The sequence below is a fragment of the Zootoca vivipara genome, chromosome 15 (assembly GCF_963506605.1).
Source record: "Zootoca vivipara chromosome 15, rZooViv1.1, whole genome shotgun sequence".
NCBI classification, from domain to species: Eukaryota; Metazoa; Chordata; class Lepidosauria; order Squamata; family Lacertidae; genus Zootoca; species Zootoca vivipara.
In genome coordinates, this window is record NC_083290.1 from 37550267 (window position 1) to 37572268 (window position 22002).

General features: G+C 45.1%; 1 protein-coding gene across 2 annotated transcripts in view; it reads left to right on the top strand.

The window, feature by feature from the left end:
* UNC5D (unc-5 netrin receptor D) overlaps window positions 1-22002 on the top strand; it is a 401974-nt gene that overhangs the window by 347507 nt on the left and 32465 nt on the right. For both annotated transcript variants that reach the window (XM_060268544.1, XM_035140077.2), the window contains one exon: window positions 15929-16097. In XM_060268544.1, coding sequence (XP_060124527.1) covers window positions 15929-16097 — 169 coding nt within the window. The remainder of the gene's footprint in view (window positions 1-15928; window positions 16098-22002) is intronic.

Below are 22002 nucleotides of genomic sequence, written 5' to 3' on the forward strand. Positions count from 1 at the left end.
CATATATGCAAAAAGAGCCCTCTTGAGTTGTTCACATCACATGAATGGGAAGGTAGGGAGAGCATCTTCTGAAACATGTGGATTCTAGAATCCTGGCAATTCAGAGTTCTAAAACCCATGGGCAACCTCACAGGTAAAACAGGCTCTCCACTACAGACAGACGGCCAGAAGGAAGAAAGGATGACAATGGCAGAGTCCCCAGGGGAATGCACATTCACCACTGCTTATTTATTTTATTAAATTGTTAAAGAAAAAGAAAAAAAGTCCATAACACCAACAGCATAAAATCAACAATAAACTTACATGAATCAAAATAAATGCAAAACGTATAATGCATCAGTTAATCAGCTTAATACATAAACATAGCTGGATCATCCATCAGGGGAAGCCTGGGTAGTGATAATCATAAAAAGAACAATGGAAGGCTTAGGTCACAAGCATCTCCTTACAATAAATGTAGCATTGAGCATAACATTTAGAGCTAAAGCCATTTTAAACTTAGTGCTTGATTTGCCCTCCAGTGCTCCAAGCTTCATTGGCAGTACAGTGGTACCTCGGGCTACAGATGCTTCATGTTACAGACACTTCAGGTTACAGACTTCGCTAACCCATAAATAGTACCTCGTGTTAAGAACTTTGCTTCAGGATGAGAACAGAAATCGCATGGCGGTGGCGCGGCGGTGGCGGGAGGCCCCATTAGTTAAAGTGGTACCTCATGTTAAGAACAGTTTCAGATTAAGAATGGACCTCCAGAATGAATTAAGTTCTTAACCCGAGGTACCACTGTAATTTATTCAGCTCATCCAAACGGAATAGGATTCATACATTTTCTTTATACAAGATGCAAAAGAAGAAGAAGGTGTATTTCAATGTGGCACTGGGCACCAATCTTTAAAGATTAACCAGGAGAGAGACAGAACTATGGTATGTGTTTGCTAACAGCTCTGAAGAATGTGAGCCTTTTTCAGTGAAAAGAGAGGGCTGATGCACTGGACTGATTGTGTATTGCAAGGCAGTTTTTGTGCGCTCTAATTAAACCTTTGTTTGTGGGCGTTGCTTCTCATGTTGTCAGTTCTTCTGGAAGAAATAGCGAGTCCTATTAAGATGATTTATCATAAATATCCGTTCCTGTTAATTATACTCTAGTGAAGGTGCCAAAGCAAAAACGCTGCGAGCGCGTAGCCAGAGATTTAAGTCTTTATGGGCTTACTGCTCACTTTCCTGTCGTTGCTCAAAATGCCATAATAACTGGAAATTGAGCCATGGAAATAGTGAAGCATTTCCGTTGTGCTTTATAACAGTTATCTCTTTCACTGTTCTAAGTAGCCTGCAGTAGAGATCGTTAACATGGATAGGATTACGGCCTGCAGTTCTATCTCTGGAGCAAATCAGTTGTAGGCTTTCTCTCTCTCTCTCTCTCTCCCTCCCTCCCTCCCTCCCTCTCTCTCTCTCTCTCTCTCTCTCACACACACACACACACACACACACACACACGTACGTTGCGAGGAGTGCCCAGAGGAGTGCTCAAAGGACTGGTTGGGCAGAGCCAACAGTGGGCAGAGCCAAAGTCAATGATAGGAAAAGCCAACTAATTCTACTTTGGCCCCCATCCTCTCTCCAGCTAAGTTCAACAAGGGCAGCACTAAGACTAAGGGGAGGAAGCTGACACCTTATTGCTGCCCCCTGGACTGGATGCAAGTGAGAAGGCAGGCAGGGGAGAGTTGACAGGGCAGTACCTGAATTGCTGTACTGGACCAGCCAACATTCCCGTTTAAGTGTTGGAAACAAGGACAACATCAAGGGTTGGTATAAGCTGGGGTGCCCAAACTTTTTTCTAAGAGGGCCAGATTTGATGAAGTGAACATGCGTGAGGGCCGAACAAAGTTGAGCTTTTGTTAGAATTGAACTTGTTGAGCTTTTTCTAGGATTTGGCCCCAAGAAATAAACTGCCACAGGGGCCGGATTAGGCCTCCAAAACAGACTTTGGCTGGTATAAGCAGAGACCTGCCATTGGCCAACATTCCCATCAAGAACCTACAAATGAGTATTTTTCACTTGTTCTTCCTCTTCTTCACCCACCTCTTACTCTGGCTCAAGCGACAGTGGAAATGAAAGGGCAGTAGATGTCACTGCCCATTTGCTCTTTAAATGGCACCAGGACTTAAAATGTGACAGGTGGTTTAACCCCGCTCAATCCTGGCATTTGTTTACAGTGCCAGGGCTCCTAATGGGCTATGGGTGTAACCCAAGCAGCTTCTGAGTGCTGTTCCTTCATCAGTGAATAATTCTGGGAACTGAAAGAAGGTAGTAGCAGTAACAAGACAGAAGAGTATAATATAATGGACTGATGGACTTGGGGTCCCCATTCAAATCCTTGTACACCCAATGGAAGGTTGCAGGCAGGTCATCTGATCTACTTCACAGGGTGGCTGAGAAGTTTTGATAGGAAAACTCCATTTAGGATGCACTGAAGCTTCTTTGAGCAAAAAAATGAATATAAATTTGATACATAAGTGCATACATAACCAGTGTATTGGGGAGGTGGGTGGCTGTCCAGGCTAAGCCTGGAAACAAATCTGCACACTGAGAAACAAATAACATCTTGTATGGTTGTATTTTATTTTATTTTTGGAGGGGGTAGAATTTTTAAAGTTGTGCTTTGGACATGGAAACTACCTCTAATGAAAGACAGGCAAGTTGCACAAACAACTATTCTCATCCATGATTTTAAAGCCCCTAATTTGTTCTGGTTCAAGCAGAAAGGGTCAAAAACATGTGGCCAGACAGCAGGGAGGGTGGGAGAGATCGAAGGAAGTAGAAAAAGAGAATGATTTGAGTATCAGAAGCTGTGAGTAAGAAGATTAATGCTTTAGGGCTTTCCAACAGCAACAACCATTGTCTTTGGTTTGAATTTTATTGAAGTGTTGTGTTTCTGCTTTAGTCCAAAAACAACAACAACAATGATTTAGCACAGCATAAAAAAAAGAATAATTATCAAGCGAGTGTCCACACTCTGTCATCATTGCCCAAGAAACTGTGAAGCCTTTGCCACTGTGGCTGACTCCCAGGCAATGCTTGCTTCCCATTTCAGAGCATATTGAAGCCATTACCTAAGGTCGCAGAGGTGCTTCAGATGAGACCATTATCTTGGATTAGCACCTGACCTTGAGTTTGTTTACATGCTCTGAGGTTGATAAGCTCTGCAAGAAGGTGAGGTTTAAGAAAGGTAGAAAAACAAAGCAGCAAAGAAAATGCAAGCTCTGAAGTGGGGTAGACAAAAGGGATATTTGCAGACACACGCTCTAAATCCTGTCTGGGGTGCCTACCCCTTCTCCAAATAATGAGACAAGAGACCAGAGTATGGGTTAAAATTGGCCACAACTTTATTGAACTTCAGGAGTTGGAAACTTGGCATAGGCCTTGGCAGGTAACCCTCTCAGTGCACCTGGCTGAGGATATGCAGGTGGATGAGGTAAAGCGAGAGGGGACTGTAAAGTGCATACTTACACAGCATGCCCTTCCGCTAACCTCATCCCAGGAGATTGACCTACATGCCGCCGCTCTAGGGCCCGGGACTCCCGGTTTTTCCTTTTAACGGGCCCCTGCAAACACCACCGCCTGGGAAAGGAGCCTGATTGCATCCCCCCCAACCTGATGATAGACAAAAGGAAACATTGCCAAGGCCTAAAACCGCCAAAGTTGTGACGATTTGCTGCGGGGAAGGCGAAACCTGCCAATGCAGGGAAAATTCATTCGCGGTTCTGAATACAGCAACCATCTTATGACTGCAGCAGTGCCTGCTGACCTGGAACGCAAAATATTAAGCTGCGAAGAAGCATTGTTAACTTGATGATCGCTGACCTAGGACGGAAATTATTAGGAAGGAAGGAAGAAATTGTTAATTTGAGGGAGGGAGGGTGGGTGATCCTAGAAGGAAGAACAAAAGAGGCCTACCCACCGGCCAGCTGTCCATTGTCCTACCTGGCCGGAGGGCGTGTCAGACGCCACTTAAGCAGGTGGGTGGCACCCGCCCAGGTAAGCCTTGCTTGGTGCCGCAAACCCCGCCCACCTGAGTGGAGGGGAAGGGCGGAAATTGTTATTTCAATGCATATCAGCCCCTGCTGGTCCTTCTTCTTTATTCTTTATTTCTCTGAATTTCCCTGAAAAGGGACCAGCAAGGTCTGAAATGCATTGGAATAATAAGTATATTTTTTGTCTAACCTGTTGTTTTTTGCTCCCACTTTCAGTTCCTTTCGGGGGTTCCCATCAAGTTCCAAAACATGATGGTTATTGTCATTTCGTTTTCCTTTCAAGCATAGTCTCTTGTGCTGGTGGGTGTCCAAATGGATTTGTAGAGGAGTGGCTGCATTCTGTTGCAGCACAAATCGTGAAGAGACTTGTGACACCTTAAGGATGTCCACATTTATTATGATAGATTTTGCAGACTAGAGTCCACAAAATGTATAAAGTGCAATCCTAAAGTGGCAAACTCTGAGGGTGGAACAGAGGGCTGAATAAGAAGAGGACTGAGATCAGAGGGAAATGGGATGCATAAAGAATAGAGAATTATTTACAGGCAAAATGGTTACTATTAACAAGGTGGTGTTGCAGAAACCTGACCTCCAATTTCACCTTTTTTTCAGCTTCTGGGGCACTTTAGAATGCATTTATAAATTTGGTTTGTGTGTGGTTGAGCTTACTTTCTTGTTGCAAGGTGTCTGTAGCTAGTATGGTGTGTGTGTGTGTGTGTGTGCGTGTATGTGTTTATTTCCAATAAACATTTATCCAGCACTCTGCAACCTCCCAGGCTGCCTGTGCACCCTTATATTGGGGCGGGGGGGGGGGAACCACATCGGAGGAATTACTTTATGGCATCTTCCCTTAATTGAATTCTGGGAAAGCAGGGAGGCTAGCTGAAGAATAACTGAAATTGGTGCAGTCACGGATTTTGTTTTTAAGTGAAGTCCTTCCTTCCTCCTTAAGAACAGTTTTCTCACAGTTTTCTTTATAAGTAAAACACTTTTAAAAAACCTGAATTACGAGCTATCAGGCAGTATCCCCACCTTCCAGCTAAGGAAGCCCATCTAAGGGCATCATGGCATTTTCAGGAAACATGAGCATCCAGGACAGTTTGTAGAGTACAGGCTACTGGAGAGATTTGTAGAACGAAAGAAATGGAAGTCAGAAACACACACACACACACACACACACACACACACACAGAGAGAGAGAGAGAGAGAGAGAGAGAGAGAGAGACTACCTTGAAGCTGTAGGGGTGGGGAAGACATTTGATCCCGCTTGCATTTTAATGAGAAACTACCTAATTAGCACTTCCAGAACAATATGCAAACTGAAACAGCCATCTTTCAGGATTTACACTTCTCTGAATTTTGTGATGAAGTTCTCCAACTAAAAACATGCACAAAAATCTGTACATTGAGGGAAAGCGCACCACACTAATTCAGTGGCTACACGTGTACAAAATGGAACATTGTTCAAAACCAGAAGTTAATTTGCAAGCTGCATTCAAGTGCCATTGTCACCAACACTCTCATTGTGCCTGATTCTCTGTTGTTCTTTAATTATATGCTACACAGTTGGCCTTGTAGACTCGGTGGTGGCGAATCTGACTTGCATGCAGGAGGTTGGAACCCTGGTAATGTTGGCAGACACTGTGTCTGAAACCTTTGAGACTACCAGTCAAAACAGGCAGGGCTGAGCTAATTGGACCAATGGATCTGCCTCGGTTTAAGGCCGTTTCCAATGTCCCCCTCCAGCCTGCCTCCGTTTCTCAGAAAACAAAGCAAGCTTCTGATTTTGATGGAGTCAAAAGGATTAGATCTGGTTTGTGATTTGTTTACTCTTCACTCCGGGGGAATGTTAAATACCTGCAACTATACAATGTTGTTGTTTTTCCTTCCCTGCCTCACTTAATAAACAATGACTGAATTGCATTTGCAGTCCTTGCACCATGCTGGTTATTAGAGAGGGAGAGAGAGCTTGCTGTTTGCTGTGTGTGAGAGTTCATCTAATTAGCCAATTTCAGCTCATTTGGCATTAAATAATTCCCAGAATTCCCATATATTTGTACGTTATGTTCACCAGGGGGAGGAGAAGCTTTCTCTGAAAGCAATTAAAGAGCTCCCTCCAGAAAAACCTATGATTGGTCACCTCACATGTACGGTTAATATCTACCAGGACAATTGCAGGCAGCACTCGCTCTAAAGAGCAGAGTCAACACAGAGAGCAATCATGGACCATTAGTAAACATATGGAATTCAATGGGCCAATCAAGTCAAAACAAAACAGTTGTGTGTGTGGCCTTTTTTGGGGGGGGAGTGAATTTTACTTTTCTACAGTAAACTCATGTTCGTAGCTTCGAGAACACTGTCCAGAGGACGAGATGGTTGGACAGTGTTCTCGAAGCTACGAACATGAGTTTGACCAAACTGCGGGAGGCAGTGCAAGACAGGAGTGCCTGGCATGCTATGGTCCATGGGGTCACGAAGAGTCGGACACGGCTAAACGACTAAACAACAACAACAGTAAACTCGTTTCTACCCTCCACACAGGCAAACAAGAAGGAACATCAGGGTAAAAGGACACATTCCAGCCATGAAATTACAGTCAAGGAGGTTGCAAACAGGGCCGTCTTAAGCATGCCTGGTGCCCTGGCGCGACAGATCCCTCCGACGCGCCCCCGCCCCGTTTCCCGGCGCGACGGGCGGGCGGTCAGGCGCAGCGCGGCTGCCGCCTGGAGAGCCGGCACCCTGCGCCATCCAGCCTAGCCACCCCCTGTTGTGACGCCCCTGCGTGCGATGGAGGCGGCCCCAGGCCCGTGCGCCTCCGGAGAGCGGCCTGAACAGCTGAGAGGCGTGCCTAGGGCTGCATCCGGCGCGCCTGGGGCAGCCTCCACCGCGCCTCTCAGCGGGCGCAACAGGCGCAGCGGCGCCCCTGGTGGCCTGGTGCCCCGCACCACCGGACCCGGGCCTAGAGACGGCCCTGTGTGCAAAGCAGGGTTGGTCAGGGTGGCTCCAGAGGATGTGTGGCTTGGGAAGAGCTAGACATAATGGCCTGGGGGTGGGCTGTTCTGCCTGCCTGCCCCACTCCTGAATTTCCCTCTAGGGTTGCCAGACTCAATAGAGGACAGGACTTCTGTGCCTTTAATTGCCCTGCTCTCTTTTGAGTCTGGAAACCTTAAAGAGAAACCAGCAGACCCTTTGCTTGGAAATTAAACAAAGGGTCTGCTGGTTTCTCTTTAAGGTTTCCAGACTCAAAAGAGAGCAGGGCAATTAAAGGCACAGAAGTCCTGTCCTCTATTGAGTCTGGCAACCCTATTTCCCTCTCCCTTTGTTAGAGGGATAGGCTTTAGCTGTGGTGTTTACAGCCTGACCCCCTGTTTCTCCGAAGCTAAGCATGGTAGCAGACAGCCCCTTTCCATGTTTCATCATAATCTCTGCAGACGACCAGAGCCGCCAGTTTTGAACGATGAGGGCGCATTGAAAGGAGATGTTTGACGACCACTGCTCGGCTTTGAAGCAGCCGAAATCCAGCCGTCAATATCCCAGTCCGCAAGACCGAGGGCTGTTTGCTTATTCAGTCATGCAGTTCTGTAGCTGGCAACGAACAGAACTGTGCTTTATAAAACATTTCATGGATGATTATTAGAATATATTTGCTATAATAGGCTAAAGCTGTTTGCTGTCATCCATGAATACGCGTGTACATCATTTGTGGAGCTGCTCCGTCGTGAGGGGAAATGAATGCATGGTGTGGGGAGAGCAGAGAGAAACAAGATCTTTCTCCCTCTCTCATAACAGTAACACCCGGGGTCATGCAGTGAAGCTCAGCATAGCTGCCAAGTTTTCCCTTTTCTCGCGAGGAAGCCTATTCAGCATATGGAAAATCCCTTTAAAAAAGGGATAACTTGGCAGCTATGAAGCTCAGTGGTGGGGCATTCAGTGTTGTGGAACAGTGGAGCATTCATAATGGAAGGATCCTGAGTCATCTCTGCTGCAACCATGCAGCAGTTCATTCAGTTTTCCTGTTGTGACCAGTTCAGCCATCTCTCCTCAGGAATAAGGTAGCAGCTTCAGGTTGCCCCACCAATTTGTCGCAATGCACAAGCCCTCTCTCTCTCTCTTGAAGGGATGTTGTTTTCTGGACATTAATAATGATGCGGTGATGGGGAAATAATAATAATAATAATTATTATTATTATTATTATTTTATTATTATTTATGGTTTCCCCAGCCGCTCTGGGAGGCTCCCAACAGAATATTAAAAACATGATAATACTCAAACCACTAAAAACTTCCCTAAATAGGGCCGCCTTCAGATGACTTCTAAAAGTCAGATAGCTGTTTATTTCCTTGACATCTGATGGGAGGGCGTTCCACAGGGCGGGCGCCACCACTGAGAAGGCCCTCTGCCTGGAAAGGCTGTGGCAAACTGGTAGAGCAGCTGCTTTGCATGCAGAAGGCCCCTGGTCCAATCTACCACATCTCCTAATCTCCTAATAGGGCTGGGACACAACTCTGGCTAGATTCCTGGAACGCTGCTGGTCACTGTAGACCAGGGATAGCCAACTTCCAGGAGACTGCGATCTACTCACAGGGTTAAAAACTGGAAGTGATCTATCCCCGTTTGAATGGGGTCCAGGTCAAAGTTGTTGAGCTTCTTTGAGAGAGGGGGAGATGCCCCATTTTATTGGGGTTTAGGGAGGAAAGTTCCATTTTGGGGGGTGTTATGGAAAGGTTTAAGGGGGTAGGGGATTGGTCACTCACAAAAAGATCGCTGTGAAAACGATCTGCCTCACAGCAAAAACTCTGTCTTCCATTCCAGAGATCAGGAGACAATGCAGGGAGGGGAGAGGGGGAGGGGCTCTTAGGCAAAAGGAAAGGAAAAGGAGCCTGCGATCGACAGTGATCGACTGGAACCTCCCGGGGATCGACCAGTCGATCCTGATCAACCTATTGGACATCCCTGGTGTAGACAATACTCAGTTAGACAGTATACAGTCTAAGGTTGGATCTACCGTGTTTCTCATATTATAAGACATGTCTTATATTTATTTTTTCCTCAAAAAAACACACTATGGCTTATTTTCAAGGGATGTCTTATTTTTTTCCTCCTCCTCCTGCCGCGGCCGGCATTGCTGCTGCGCCTATCACTATGTCTTATTTTCGGGGTATGGCTTATATTCCTTGAATGCTTAAAAATCCTGCTATGGCTTATTTTATGGGTATGTCTTAAAATATGAGAAACAGGGTACACACGGGGGGGGGGGGAACCTGCTATAAATAAATTATAAAATAAATCGTTATAACAAAAGAAAAAAAACACTATGGAAAATCACATATATATTTTTTCTTTTGCTCTCCAGCGCCATCTGGTGTTGCGTGTTTATAACACATTCAAAATGTTATTTATTTATTTATTTCACTAATGTAGCAGAGTCCTAAGTTGATAAGGCAACTTCCTATGTTTTCGCTGGGCATTTACTTAGATGATAGCAAAATATGCTTCCTCAGTGGCTACCGATTGTTAAGCGACGCTGCCTGTTAAAAAAGCATTGATCACAGATGTTTACTGAGTCCAGGGCACCCTTCTCCAGTCTGAGTGTTGTCTGGGAAGAAACAGTTTGCCCAGTGAGGAAGAGAGAATTGCAGCTGGTTTTCAGGAAAGTGCAAGGGGGGGGGGAACCAACTGCAAACAGGTTTCTTGTGCTATATCTGCTTTGCTATTCTGCTTCCCCATGCTCAGCATATACCAAAAAAACTAGATAACTGCAGAAGCACTTATTCTTTGCAGTTGTGGCTGCACAAGGACACTGCCTCAGGAACCCTATTGCTTGCAGAATCACACAGGAACTATATTCTATTGCTTCTGCATTGCTCTGTTGTTTTCATCTTTCTTATATCTCAATGCATGAGAAGTCAGATTATTTTCTATTGGGAATCATCACTACAAGTGCATGACTAAAACTCTGGAATCATAGTCCCTGGGAGGGGACTAATGCAGTGGATTTTAAAGCTTAATCTGTATTTTGCTCTCGCAGTGGGATACGAATTGCCTCAAGTTCCCCCCTCTCTGCGCTCACACAGTAACTTTTCCATTTGTTTGTCAGCAACATGTTTTTGATGCAGGAGGCCAGCTTTGCTTTTTTGCATGCCTGATGTGAATGAGATAAGTACTGTAGAGTAGAAATTTGTTCTCTGGAAATATGCAGTTGCTACAATAGATAATACCAGACTAGATGGACAAATAAACTGGCAGAAAGCAGTTTCCTATGTCTGCTGGCTTCGAGAGGGACTCCTATTTGCTTCTGATGCTTTTCTAACTTAGGGGTATGGAACATATGGCTCTCCAGATGTTGTTGGACTGCACCTCTCCAGATGTTGTTGGACTCCTTCCATCCCTGACCATAGGCCATGTAAGCTGAGGTTGATGGGAATTGGAGTCCAAGAATATCCACAAGTTCCCCACCCCCTTTTGTAATTTAAGGGTTAATTTTGTTAGTGTTAAAATCAATTAGCCTAAGGCTGGGTGGAGATGTTGCTTATCAATCAGGCAGAGTGTCGTAGCTCATGCGCTGATTGGCTGTGTAGTTCTAATGGAATTTTGCTTCTGTATGTTTGGTTGAATGTCTCCCTGCCCTTTACAGGGCCTGAACTAAGACAGAAAAAAGCCTCTGTTTCTTTCTTCTCAAATTATACACTGGTGTCCGTCCCCCCCCCCCAAGTTCCTCAGTAAAGTATTATCAGGATTTCTTCTCTCTCTAGATTCAATCTGCGTTTTTTAAGTGAATTTACCAACAGGCCCTACATGTGCACCCTTTACTTCATGTGGTTGGGAACCCTGGCCATTCAGGGAGTCCTATGTGTAAGCACCTGTATGCCTCTGTAACACTGACACCGAACACAGCGTCACTTGCCAGCGTGACCAGCACATGCAAATGCATGCAGGGGGCATGGCTAGCAGACACAATCCCATTGTCCCTCTCATGCATTCACCATCAGAGCATAACCAAAGGCATGAACAGGGCTGCAGGTCGTGGAGAAAGCTTTATTAATTTACATACTGCTAGCAAAATAATCCCATTGAAATGGGAAAGATCAAGAGAATGCCGGCATAAACAGCTTTGTCTTCAAAAGATGACGGAAATGCCAATACGGTTGCAGTTTTTATCCTTTCCTTGGGGAGTGCATTCCATTATGGCAGTGCCACCAGAGAAGAGCCTGCCTTGACGTCACCCTGGCAAGCATAATTGGGTTCCATTAGCATAGCACTTGGGGGAGATGGTTCCATAATCCAGGGACCAGTATGGAACAGGTCTTTTTCCTTGTCCCCACTAGCAAGGGGTTGAGCAAGCAAATTCTCGAGCAAGCTCAAATGGGAAGTGCAACAACACTGCTATTGGCTGTTTTCTGCAGCAGGCAGCAAACATAAACTGGGCCCTAGTCAAATGTAATGAACCGGGGTTGTGTGCGTGGATGAGCCAGGACCTCAAGCAGACTCCCCAGTGCTTTCATGAGAATTTACCGCAGCAGAACATTAGAAGAGCCTGCTGGATCAGGCCAATGGCCCATCTAGTCAAGCATCCTGTTCTCACAGTGGCCAACCAGATGCCTGTGGGAATTGCCTCCATGAATTTATCCACAGTGCCCAGGGCGTCACTGGAAACGACATCAAATCTTGCCACAAGAAATGCAGGGTTTAACGTGTCCCTGGCTTTGCAGCTCGTTTACAGCTCAGTTCTGCAAGCACTTGAAAATCTGTTCTTCCCACAAAAGGCCAAGAGGTTATGGATGTGTTTGTGATTGCAAGGCAGAAAAACAAGACAGCTTCAAGAGCTTCAGATTCAACAGCCTTCCTAGCAACGGCTCTGAATTAATTTTATGCTGTTTACATTGTGATGGCAGACTTTGTCACAAACAGTCATCCATGTAACCCAAAGCATATGTCTCACCTTCCCCCATTTTATCAAGGACACTCCCTATTTACTGGTAACTGGCTCTGCTTTATGATTGTTTCTGTTTCTGCCTTTGGGAAAGCCTGGTTTAAAAAAGGTTGCTAGTGTGTACAGTGGTACCTCGGGTTACGAACGCGATCCGTTCCGGGGCGCAGTTCGCAACCCGAAAACGCCATTTTGCGCATGCGCAAAGCGCTATTTTTGCTATTTTCGCGCTTTGCGCATGCGCAAATGCACACGGCGCTTCTGCGCACGCGCACGCGGCGAAAATACTTCCGGGTTTGCGCAGTTCGTAACCCGAGTTGTTCGTAACCCGAGGTGTTCGCAACCCGAGGTACGACTGTATTGCTAGACTGGAGTGCAATCTATACACACATTAAAAAATGCTGTAAAATGTTTTTTTAAAAAAAAAGTTTTGAAAATACATTGAATTTTGCATAGCTCGTTGTTGCCATCTAGTGCCACGTATCTATATTGCATTTTAAAGGTAAAGGTACCCGTAACCGTTAGGTCCAATCGCAGACGACTCTGGGGTTGTGGCGCTCATGTCACTCTATAGGCCAAGGGAGCCGGCGTTTGTCTGCAGACAGCTTCCGGGTCATGCCGGCAACATGACTAAGCCGCTTCTGGCGAACCAGAGCAGCACACAGAAACACCATTTACCTTCCCGCTGGAGCGGTACCTATTTATCTACTTGCACTTTGACGTGCTTTTGAACTGCTAGGTTGGCAGGAGCTGGGACCGAGCAACGGGAGCTCACCCCATCGCAGGGATTCGAACCGCTGACCTTCTGATTGGCAAGCCCTAGGCTCTGTGGTTTAGACCACAGCGCCACCTGAGTCCCTATATACAACACATTTAAAATGTTTAATTTGTAGCTGTATAACTGAGTCCTGGCTGTTCTTTAAGATTTCTGCATGTTACTCCACATCTTCTTCTCCAGGTTAAATATGTTAGTGTTGGATGGTGGATATTGTCGTTCCTTTAAAGCACATGCACGGAAATATGTGCGCATTTGTTGTCGTTTAGTCATGTCCGACTCTTCATGACCAGAACACGCCAGGCACTCCTGTCTTCCACTGCCTCCTGCAGCTTGGTCAAACTCATGTTAGTCGCTTCGAGAACACTGTCCAGCCATCTCGTCCTCTGTCGTCTCCTTCTCCTTGTGCCCTCAATCTTTCCCAACATCCGGGTCTTTTCCAAGGAGTCTTCTCTTCTCATGAGGTGGCCAAAGTATTGGAGCCTCAGCTTCACGATCTGTCCTTCCAGTGAGCACTCAGGGATGATTTCCTTAAGAATGGATAGGTTTATGTGAGCATAGAATCAGAGAGTTGGAAGGGACTGTGAGGGTCATCTAGTCCAACCCCTGCAATGTAGGAATCTTTTGCCCAACATGGGGCTTGAACTCACCACCCAGTCTGATGCTGTACAGATTGAGCATGCCGCCTGATATTTCACACACCACTGAAGCTCACTTTGAACTCTTGATAACTCTGGACTGTGTTTGTTTTAGCATATTTTTAACCAAAACCAAAAAACCTCATATTTTACAACAGTCACAGCTCATTCTTAGGAGCCCTGGTTGCCCCCCGTGTTTTCTGCAGGATCCCCGCCATTATTCCTGCCTCTTCCTCCTGCACCTCTGTTTCTTGTCAGGCTGGCATGTTAGAGCAGCCTGGCTCCAGATTTCATGCAGTTGTTTTGGAATGAGAGCAGGTTGTCAGACCCTGCTCATTTGGTCCTTGTGATTCTGACAGCATCCCTTCACTGTAGCTCCATGTGGGAAGGGACAAGTGCTCATTATGGGTTCGTGACGCATTGTGAAGTGAGCAGACTAGGCATTGGCCATTGCCTGGCATAACACCCACCCCACCCCACTCCCTCTAGATTTGTGATCATCTGGAGCAAACACTTGCTTGGAATAAACCTTAGCATTTCATTACAGAACCTAGTGCTTTAATTTCTGCTAGCATGTCATTACCTGAGGCTGGCTTTGTTTTTGTTTTTTCTTGTTGCATTCAGTGGCTGCTGGGCTGGAGCTGAGAGTAGATGCAAGTTCCTCTGAGCATGCATAGAGCACCTCCTCCAAAGTATTATATTCAGTCCTCATACTTCCAGGTCTGCAGACTGGCTCTCTGAAACATTAAACCAGATCTGGCTTGGATCAAGGCAAGCCTGCAATATATGAGTGAGGAGATCCCAAGAAAGATGCTATTGATAAAGCAGGTTCTCTCCATAGGAGAGAGCATGGGTTGCGGCAGGGCTAACAAGACGACCCAGGGCCTTGGGGGTGGGTCTGATATTTGGCTTTGATTGGTGGTTTTATTGTTGCTGGGGTTTTTTGCTTGTTGCAATTTGTTGATTGACAGCCCTTGCTATGTTTAAGCCGAAGGAGCAGTTTGTGCTACCTCTTTGCTGCTCGCTTCGAATCTCCCGCCCACCCTCCACTTTATTAGGCCCCTTTGCTTGACCTTGCAGTGCCTGTCTAGGGGTCGCCTGTATTCAGGGGCCTGGTAGGAATTTTTCCACTTGACTGATTGGCTGGTGTCAGGTGGTTTTTGCTTACCATACTGCAACTAGTCACAACTTGTAAGGTTGCGGTTAGTCATTGGTTCAAATAATTGGTAGAGGGGTACGGATTTTGGCTGGGCCTGACCCTCGTGTGATTGCTGCTGCCATATAGAAGTATTCCGTTAAAGGAATCCCGGGCTCCACATGTTTGTCTGTTTATCCCCGCTAGGGGTCAGGACCACGCATGAGCCGCGGGAAGCATCTGGGGAGAGGACAAAGAAGGGCTTGTGGTTCCCTGCCCCGTCCTCTCTCAGGGGGTGCTTACTTACTGACTCCCCTACTAGGCTAGAGGGAGTCAGATCTGTCCCAGGCGGGAGACAGATGGCTGGGGAACCAATGACTAAGCAACCACTCACATTTAATTGATTGTATTTTAATAAAAAAGTTGTGGCCAAATTTTAATGCCAAAAACTTTAACAAAAATTATGGTGTCTGTGTGAGTTATTGGGGGGTCCTCTTGGTGCCTCGGCACGCAAAATTGTTTGTTTGTTGTGTGTGTATTCCTGCAACTTTGAGGATATATACAACAGCATGCAAGGGGGAAATGAGTTTGTGTAGAATGATGATAAATTCAGACCGAAAAGACAGAATGAGTGTTCTTATTGAACATTTTGTAATTTCATATTAGTGTTTTCTCAGTTACGCAATTAAGTTTGTTCAGGAGCAGATCAGAAATGTTTTGGTTTTTGGCTTTGAAGCAAAATTGGCTGGGAATATTGATGTTAGGATACACCCGAAAGCCATAATTAGTTTTTTTTCCCTCCACAGCTATAAAATATTGTTCGTAGCATTCTGTGAATCAAAAATAAGGGGGCAGCTAGCATGACAGAAAAGGCAATCTTGATTTCCACTGATAGCAAGGGAAGCATTTGAGATATGATACAGGGAAACAATGTCGAGCTGACAAGTAAAAACTCGGGTGTCATCAGCTTGGGGCAGATTTCCTGGATCCCATTCAGCAGAATGTGCAAGAAGGACCCCACCACTAACAACACAAAATGCAGCAGTGCTGGCTAGCCACATAGTGAAGCAAATGAAATATACATTACCTAATAAAGGCAGGCCCCTGTTAGACCATTATGTCCAGAATCTAAAATTACCTAAGGGCACTATTGAGTGAAGTAGCAGGTCCTGGTGGATTTCTAACTTGTATTAAAATTGCAAATGAATACAGTTCATTCCCGCCCCCCGCCCCCCCTTCCATTGTTTTTCTCCCTGTGATTTTCTCAGAAGATATTTTAAACATTTAGTTGTTAACATTAAACAAGTATAAATGTCATCAAAGCAATAAAGGAGATGAACAAATGTTCTGCTTTTGCTCTTGGAAGAAAGGCTTGTGTTTTGATTTCCTTTGTAACATTTCTCTCTCTCTCCAATGCAAAGCTTGCAACCGGAAGGCAGCGAAGTCCTCCTCGGACCACAAGTAACTTGCGGCCCTCCGGAAGTGACCGTCTCCACCCCATTTGCCTTGACAATACCACACTGTGCAGAAGCGAATTCTGAGCACTGGAACGTCCGCCTGAAAAAGAAAAAGCTCCAGGGCAAATGGGAGGTAAGTGAAGTTCCTTCCCCAGAGGATTGAGCCAAAAAAGGGTGCTTAAAGATGGATCTCACAAAATGAAATGTTGGTTGGTGTGCATTAAAAGTACCATTTCCAATCTTAAATTCAGTTCTCAACACTTCAGCAGCAATTAGTGATTTATTTGGCTTTGTAACAGAGAAAGGAAATTTTGTGCAAATTTCTCCTAATGAACACATTTTTGCATGCTTTTTTTTTTTTACTAATATGCAATATTTTTGGAAGCAATTCCCCAAATATAATGCATTTTTATACATGTCTTTCTCTAATATCTGCATTTTTTGCACATTTGCACATTGTTTGTTGGAGAAAGTGTGTTCTTCTTCATGGAGAGCACGTGTTGCGGTGGGGGCAAACAAGACATCCCACTGTTGCTGGGCGGGTTAGTTTGGATGGCCACGAATCTTATTGGGCACCTCTTGGTCATTGGGGAGAATTTGATGTTGCAATTTATGATTGACAGCCAAGGGGCTATTTATTCCCTGGGTGCAGCGTTGAACTGCCTCTTTTCACTGTACACATCGGATCACCTGCCCACCTTCCGTATATTTAGAGCTGTTCACATTGACCTTGCTATGCTTGTCATGGGGTCATCTGCTTTGAGGCAGGGGCCTGGTAGAAATTTTTCCATTTGGCTGATTGGCTGGTGCCATTTGTTTTTTTCCCCTACTGCTTAGCAAAATCGTCACAACTTGTAAGGTTGTGATTAGGCATTGCTTAAATTTGGTAGGTGGAGGGGGTATAGTTGGTTGTGCCTGCCACTCCAATGCTGCTGCTGCAAGGGTATTCCATTAAAGCAGGCACGTCCAACAGGTAGATTGTGATCTACCAGTAGATCACTGGACATCTGTGGTAGATCACCGGTAGATCACTGGTTCCCCCCAAAGAAGCTCAACAACTTTGGCTCCCCTAAGAGAAGCTCTACATTTTTTGGCTTGCACCGCAAAAGCAGGGATTTCCTCCTCCGTCAAACAAGCTCAACATCTTTGACCTGAACCCCTAAAAATGGGCCTTCCTCCTTCCTAAAAGAAGCTCAAAAACTTTGACCTGACCCCCCCCCCAAAAAACAGGGCTTTCCTCCCTTAAAAAAAAGCTCAACAACTTTGACCTGAATCCCCTAAAAGGGGGTAGATCACTGCCAGTTTTTAACTCTGTGAGTTGTTCGAAGTCTCTTGGGAGTTGGTCACCCCTGCATTAAAGGAATTCAGGGGCTCGCCATGCTCTTGTCTGAACCCCTGTCAAAGGGCTAGGGCCACACAAGAGCCCCTGGGAGCATTTGGGGAGAGGTGAGGGCCTGACACCCAGCTCTATTCTCTCCCAAAAGATGATTTCCCTTATTGACTTTCACAGGCTTGTGGATGTCAGTTCTGTTCCCACCTCTAGGTGGGAACAGATACTCGCAAACCAATGCCTAAGCAACCACTCACATTCTGTAATCAATAAAGTTGGGGGCCAAAAAATTATGCCAAAAACCTTAAACAAAAATTCTGTGTGAATTGTGTTTCATTTGAGGGTGGCTTGGGGACCTCGACGCGCAACTGCGCCGCCAAATGAAGAGATGTACAGATTTTGAAAGATGGCTGTGTTTTACTTTGTGTTATGTGAATCAGGTAGCTTCTTGTGAAAATGCAAGCCAAACTGCATTCTTCTCCCACCCTGACATCCCACTCACCAGAAAAGCAAGGAAACCTCACCACAGTGAGTGTGGTGAGCAGATTTATGGACCCTTTTCCCTGCAGGGAATTGCTCCATTCTAGGTCCTCTTTGAAATTACATTCACCTCTCATCCAAGTATTTCATGACAAAAAGAGAAATTGCAAATCCCTATTCCCATCCACTCGCTGAATTAATGGCTCAGGCCAGTGCAGCATCACATAAGATGGAAGACTTCATTAGAATAAACATTCTCCTGGTGAATAACATGGTGAAGGAATCTTGCCCATGTCTTGTTTGTTGTCTTTGATGTTCCAAATGATCCCTCTACCTGAGGGATCATTTGTTTTCTTGGGGGGTGGGGGTTGGAATTAAAGACAAATCAGAGAATGTGAAGCTGTGCTAAAATTGCTAATGTGTCATTGCCACTACCTTCTGATGACATTGGATTTCTTGCTGAGAACACTTGTGTTGCTTCAGTCCGCACAGCCGTTGGATTCATTTGATTGAAACCTTCCATTTGTGCCAAACATCCGTTTAAGGAAGAGCCTTTAAGTGTGACCCTGCTTTTATTGATTTATTTTTGCTTCTTTATATCCCGCTCTTCATGCAAGGAGCTTGTAATTGCACATAAAGTTCTCTCTCCCTTATCTGCACAACAGCCGTGTGAAGTAAGTTAGGCTGAGTGTGGGTGATGAGACCCAAGTTCGAGCAGAGAGCTTCAAGGAGGGGGGATTTGAACCCAGGTTCCCTTGATCCTAGTCCAACCATTATGCCACACTAACTTTGGAATGAACATTGATAGCCTTTGAAACTGTGCTAACCCCACTTCCATCCCAAACTTTTATTATGACAGCTTATTATTATTATTATTATTATTATTATTATTATTTGCCTGTTGACTTTGTCCATGGAGTTTTCTTGGCAGGGATACTGGAGTGGCTTGCCAGTTCCTTCTCCAGGTGGATCACGTTTAGTCAAAACTCTCCACTATGACCTGTCCATCTTGGGTGGCCCTGCATGGCATAGCTCATAGCTTCTCTGAGTTATTCAAGCCCCTTCACCACGACAAGGCATTGATCCATGAAGGGGTCATGAAGGGTTGGACACGACTAAACAACCAAACAACTATTATTATTATTATTATTATTATTATTATTATTATTATTATTATTATTAAACATCCCAAATCCTGGTTTTAGCAGAACTCGGAGTGGGCATCCATTTTATAACAATTTAAAAAAAGAAACCTGAATGTGATAGGAGTCAATTTGCTTCACTTTTCATTTGTTACAAAATGAAGAGTGAAGGGTAACAAATGGGGATTGTATTTGTTGCCACATTTGAACCCATTATTCATTCTCTTGAGGGTGGGGCTTATCACTTCCCTATCTCTCTCTTGGCTACTGCCATTTTATTTTCTTCAGATGATGAAAATGATTTATGAAATTTCTGTACTGCCCTTCATCCAAAGATCATTGGGCAGTTTATAATACAAAAATCCATACCAAACAAAAACAATAACCTCCTGCCACACGAACACAGATGGTTTAATCAGCCAAAGGCCAGGGAAAGGAGGACTGTTTTTGCCTGGTGCCTAAAGATATGTACCAAAGGTGCCAGGCAAGCTCCAGACATTGCCAAAATAGCAGCTTGTGGTGGCCACCAGGGCAGAATCCAAAGCAAAAAGAAATAAAGAAACAGAAACAAAAAATATGAGTATAGTGGACCAATGTGATTTTATCAAATAGCGTGGTTTTAAGGAGTAAATACGGTGTTTCCGTACGCTGCTCTTGTTTGCCAGAAGTGGCTTAGTCAGGGTAGGGCTTCCGGGTTCAGCGCCAGCGTCGATCGGCGGGGCTTCGTCTCGTCTCCGAGACGGCCCGTCTCTGCTAGGAGTGGGGAGGGCAGCGAGAGCGACGCTGCGCCCCTTAGAACCTCGGGAAGGGCGTCCCGAGGGCAATTTGCTCGGCACAGACCCAATCCGGACTCCCCAACTCTTCGGCTAGCTCTAATAAGAGCTCCGGAGCGAGGAGGGTAGAAGTCGCGGGGGCCATTTTGAGCGGCAACGTTATTCTAGCAGGGAGAAGCTTCAAGCCGAAGGCGGAGAGCGCTGGATTCTTCCGAAAATAAAACGATTGGAAAAGACTGTAAGTAACCTCATGATTTGGATTCAATTTGGATCTGGGAGAGAGGGGAGAAAAGAGGAAGCCACCCCCCCCCACGGCAACAAAAGAGACAGTAAATAGAAACCCGAAGCCATAAACAGAAGATTTACAATTCAAAGGATCCCTCAAAGGCATCAAAGAGAATCTCCCCTTTGATGCAGGGTGAAAAGGGGAGAGAGACTGCGGTTTATGACCGCCCTGCAATAAGAGGTACAGCTTAAGAAAAAACCTTTCCACTCGGGAGCCGGCAGCCCAGACAACCCAGTGAGTTGTCAGGATTTATAAGTCAAATTTTACTTCACTTTGTATTTCTGGACTTTGTGGAATTTCTTTTTTGGCTTAAGTGTTTGTGAAATGTGAGTTCGAACTTTATTGTCAATAAGACTTGAAGAATGCAGCCAGCTTGTTAAAATGGAGTCGAAAAATAAACTGTGATCATATTCCACCCCACGTGACAAGTTTTGACCTTGGCAGGACTGAAATATGTCAACAAAAAAGTGTTCCCCTGAGTTCCAGCGGTCTGTTTTGACCTTAATGTGGGAAACAAGAATAGAGTTATGTCAAGAGGAGACACGACGGCAAGAGTTACAGGAAAAATTCCAGGAGGTGATGGCGGAATATGATTTTTTAGGAGATGAAGCTTTTGACACTGAAAAAGATGAATGTGAGAATGACAATGATGGGGAAGGAAAAGAAGAAGATGAGGATTGTGATGATTCAACACAAAATGAAGCACACCACGAAAAAAATGATGACTCTACTCTACAAAAAGTTGGATGGAGTGCCCTGCTTTTGAGGGGGGCACGATTGGTATCATTGGAACTCCAGAACGCCCACAGGGAAGAAGGAAAAAATATGCAGAGAAGAGAAGAAATTCAGGGGTCCTGTATGGTGGCCTGGATGACAAAAGACTGTAAACAGGGGGTGGGGTGAAGGGAAAGTGATGTTGTGATTAAGGATGGATTAACAGGTTTATAACTGGTCTGCTGATTTTGGAATTTGCTGGATTGGGGGGGGAAGCCGGCAATCGGGGATGTAAGGTTAAATTGAGAATAGTTATAGTTTTAAAAGTGAATGGATTTTGGAAAATGTGAAAATATGGAGGCTTATAGAGGGAGAAAAAACAAAAAATTAGGCACGGGAAGAGAAAATGGGAGTTTGATTTCTCAGTGATTTGAATATTAGATGAAAATGTTAACAATTGATTTATAAGTTGTATAAGATGCAAAGGTGTATTTTTATAAAGTAAGAAACTGTTGCAGATGATAAAAAAGGGATGAAAACCGGGGAAGGGGGGGAGGGGAAGCCCACAAAATATGGTTTTACAACTATGAATGCAAGAAAAAATTTTTGTTTTGTATTGTTTTTTCTTTTTTCTTTTTTCGCCCTTTCTTTTTTTCCCCCCCTTTTTTCCTATTTCTATTTTTCTCTCTCTTTTTTTTTTTTTTTTTGGTATGACAATAGATGGTTGGATGGATGTCCTCCTGCGTACTGCCCTGGTTTGCTGGAGCTCCCTGGTGGCAGGGGGGGGGCTTTGGGGTCAGGGGAGGGGGGGGAGGACAGAAACCCAAGCATAAAATGGACCATCTCTGACTGTTCACATACATGGGATACTTCTGTGGCAGGGGAGGACCCATGTGGGTGGGTAGGAAGGAGGTGGAAAAGGGGTTTAAGTATGTACCTTTTTTTTTTGCTTTTTTGTATTTTGTAAAATTAATAAAAAGTATGTTCAAAAAAAAAAAACAGAAGTGGCTTAGTCATGCTGGCCACATGACCCAGAATCTGTCTGTGGACAAACGTCAGCTCCCTCAGCCTATAGAGTGAGATGAGCTCCACAACCCCAGAGTCGTTGGCGACTGGACCTAAGGGTCGGGGGTACCTTTACCTTAAGGAGTGAATAACAAAACAAATCTAGTGAAGAAGGCCCAGCAGAGCCATGGATGAGGCCCTTCACAGTCCTCCTCACTCCCCCTCCATTCTTCCAACCCACTGGGCTGCTTGGGGAGCAACAGATGGCTCTTGCCAAAGATCTGAGCCGATCACTTGCAAGTGCTAGT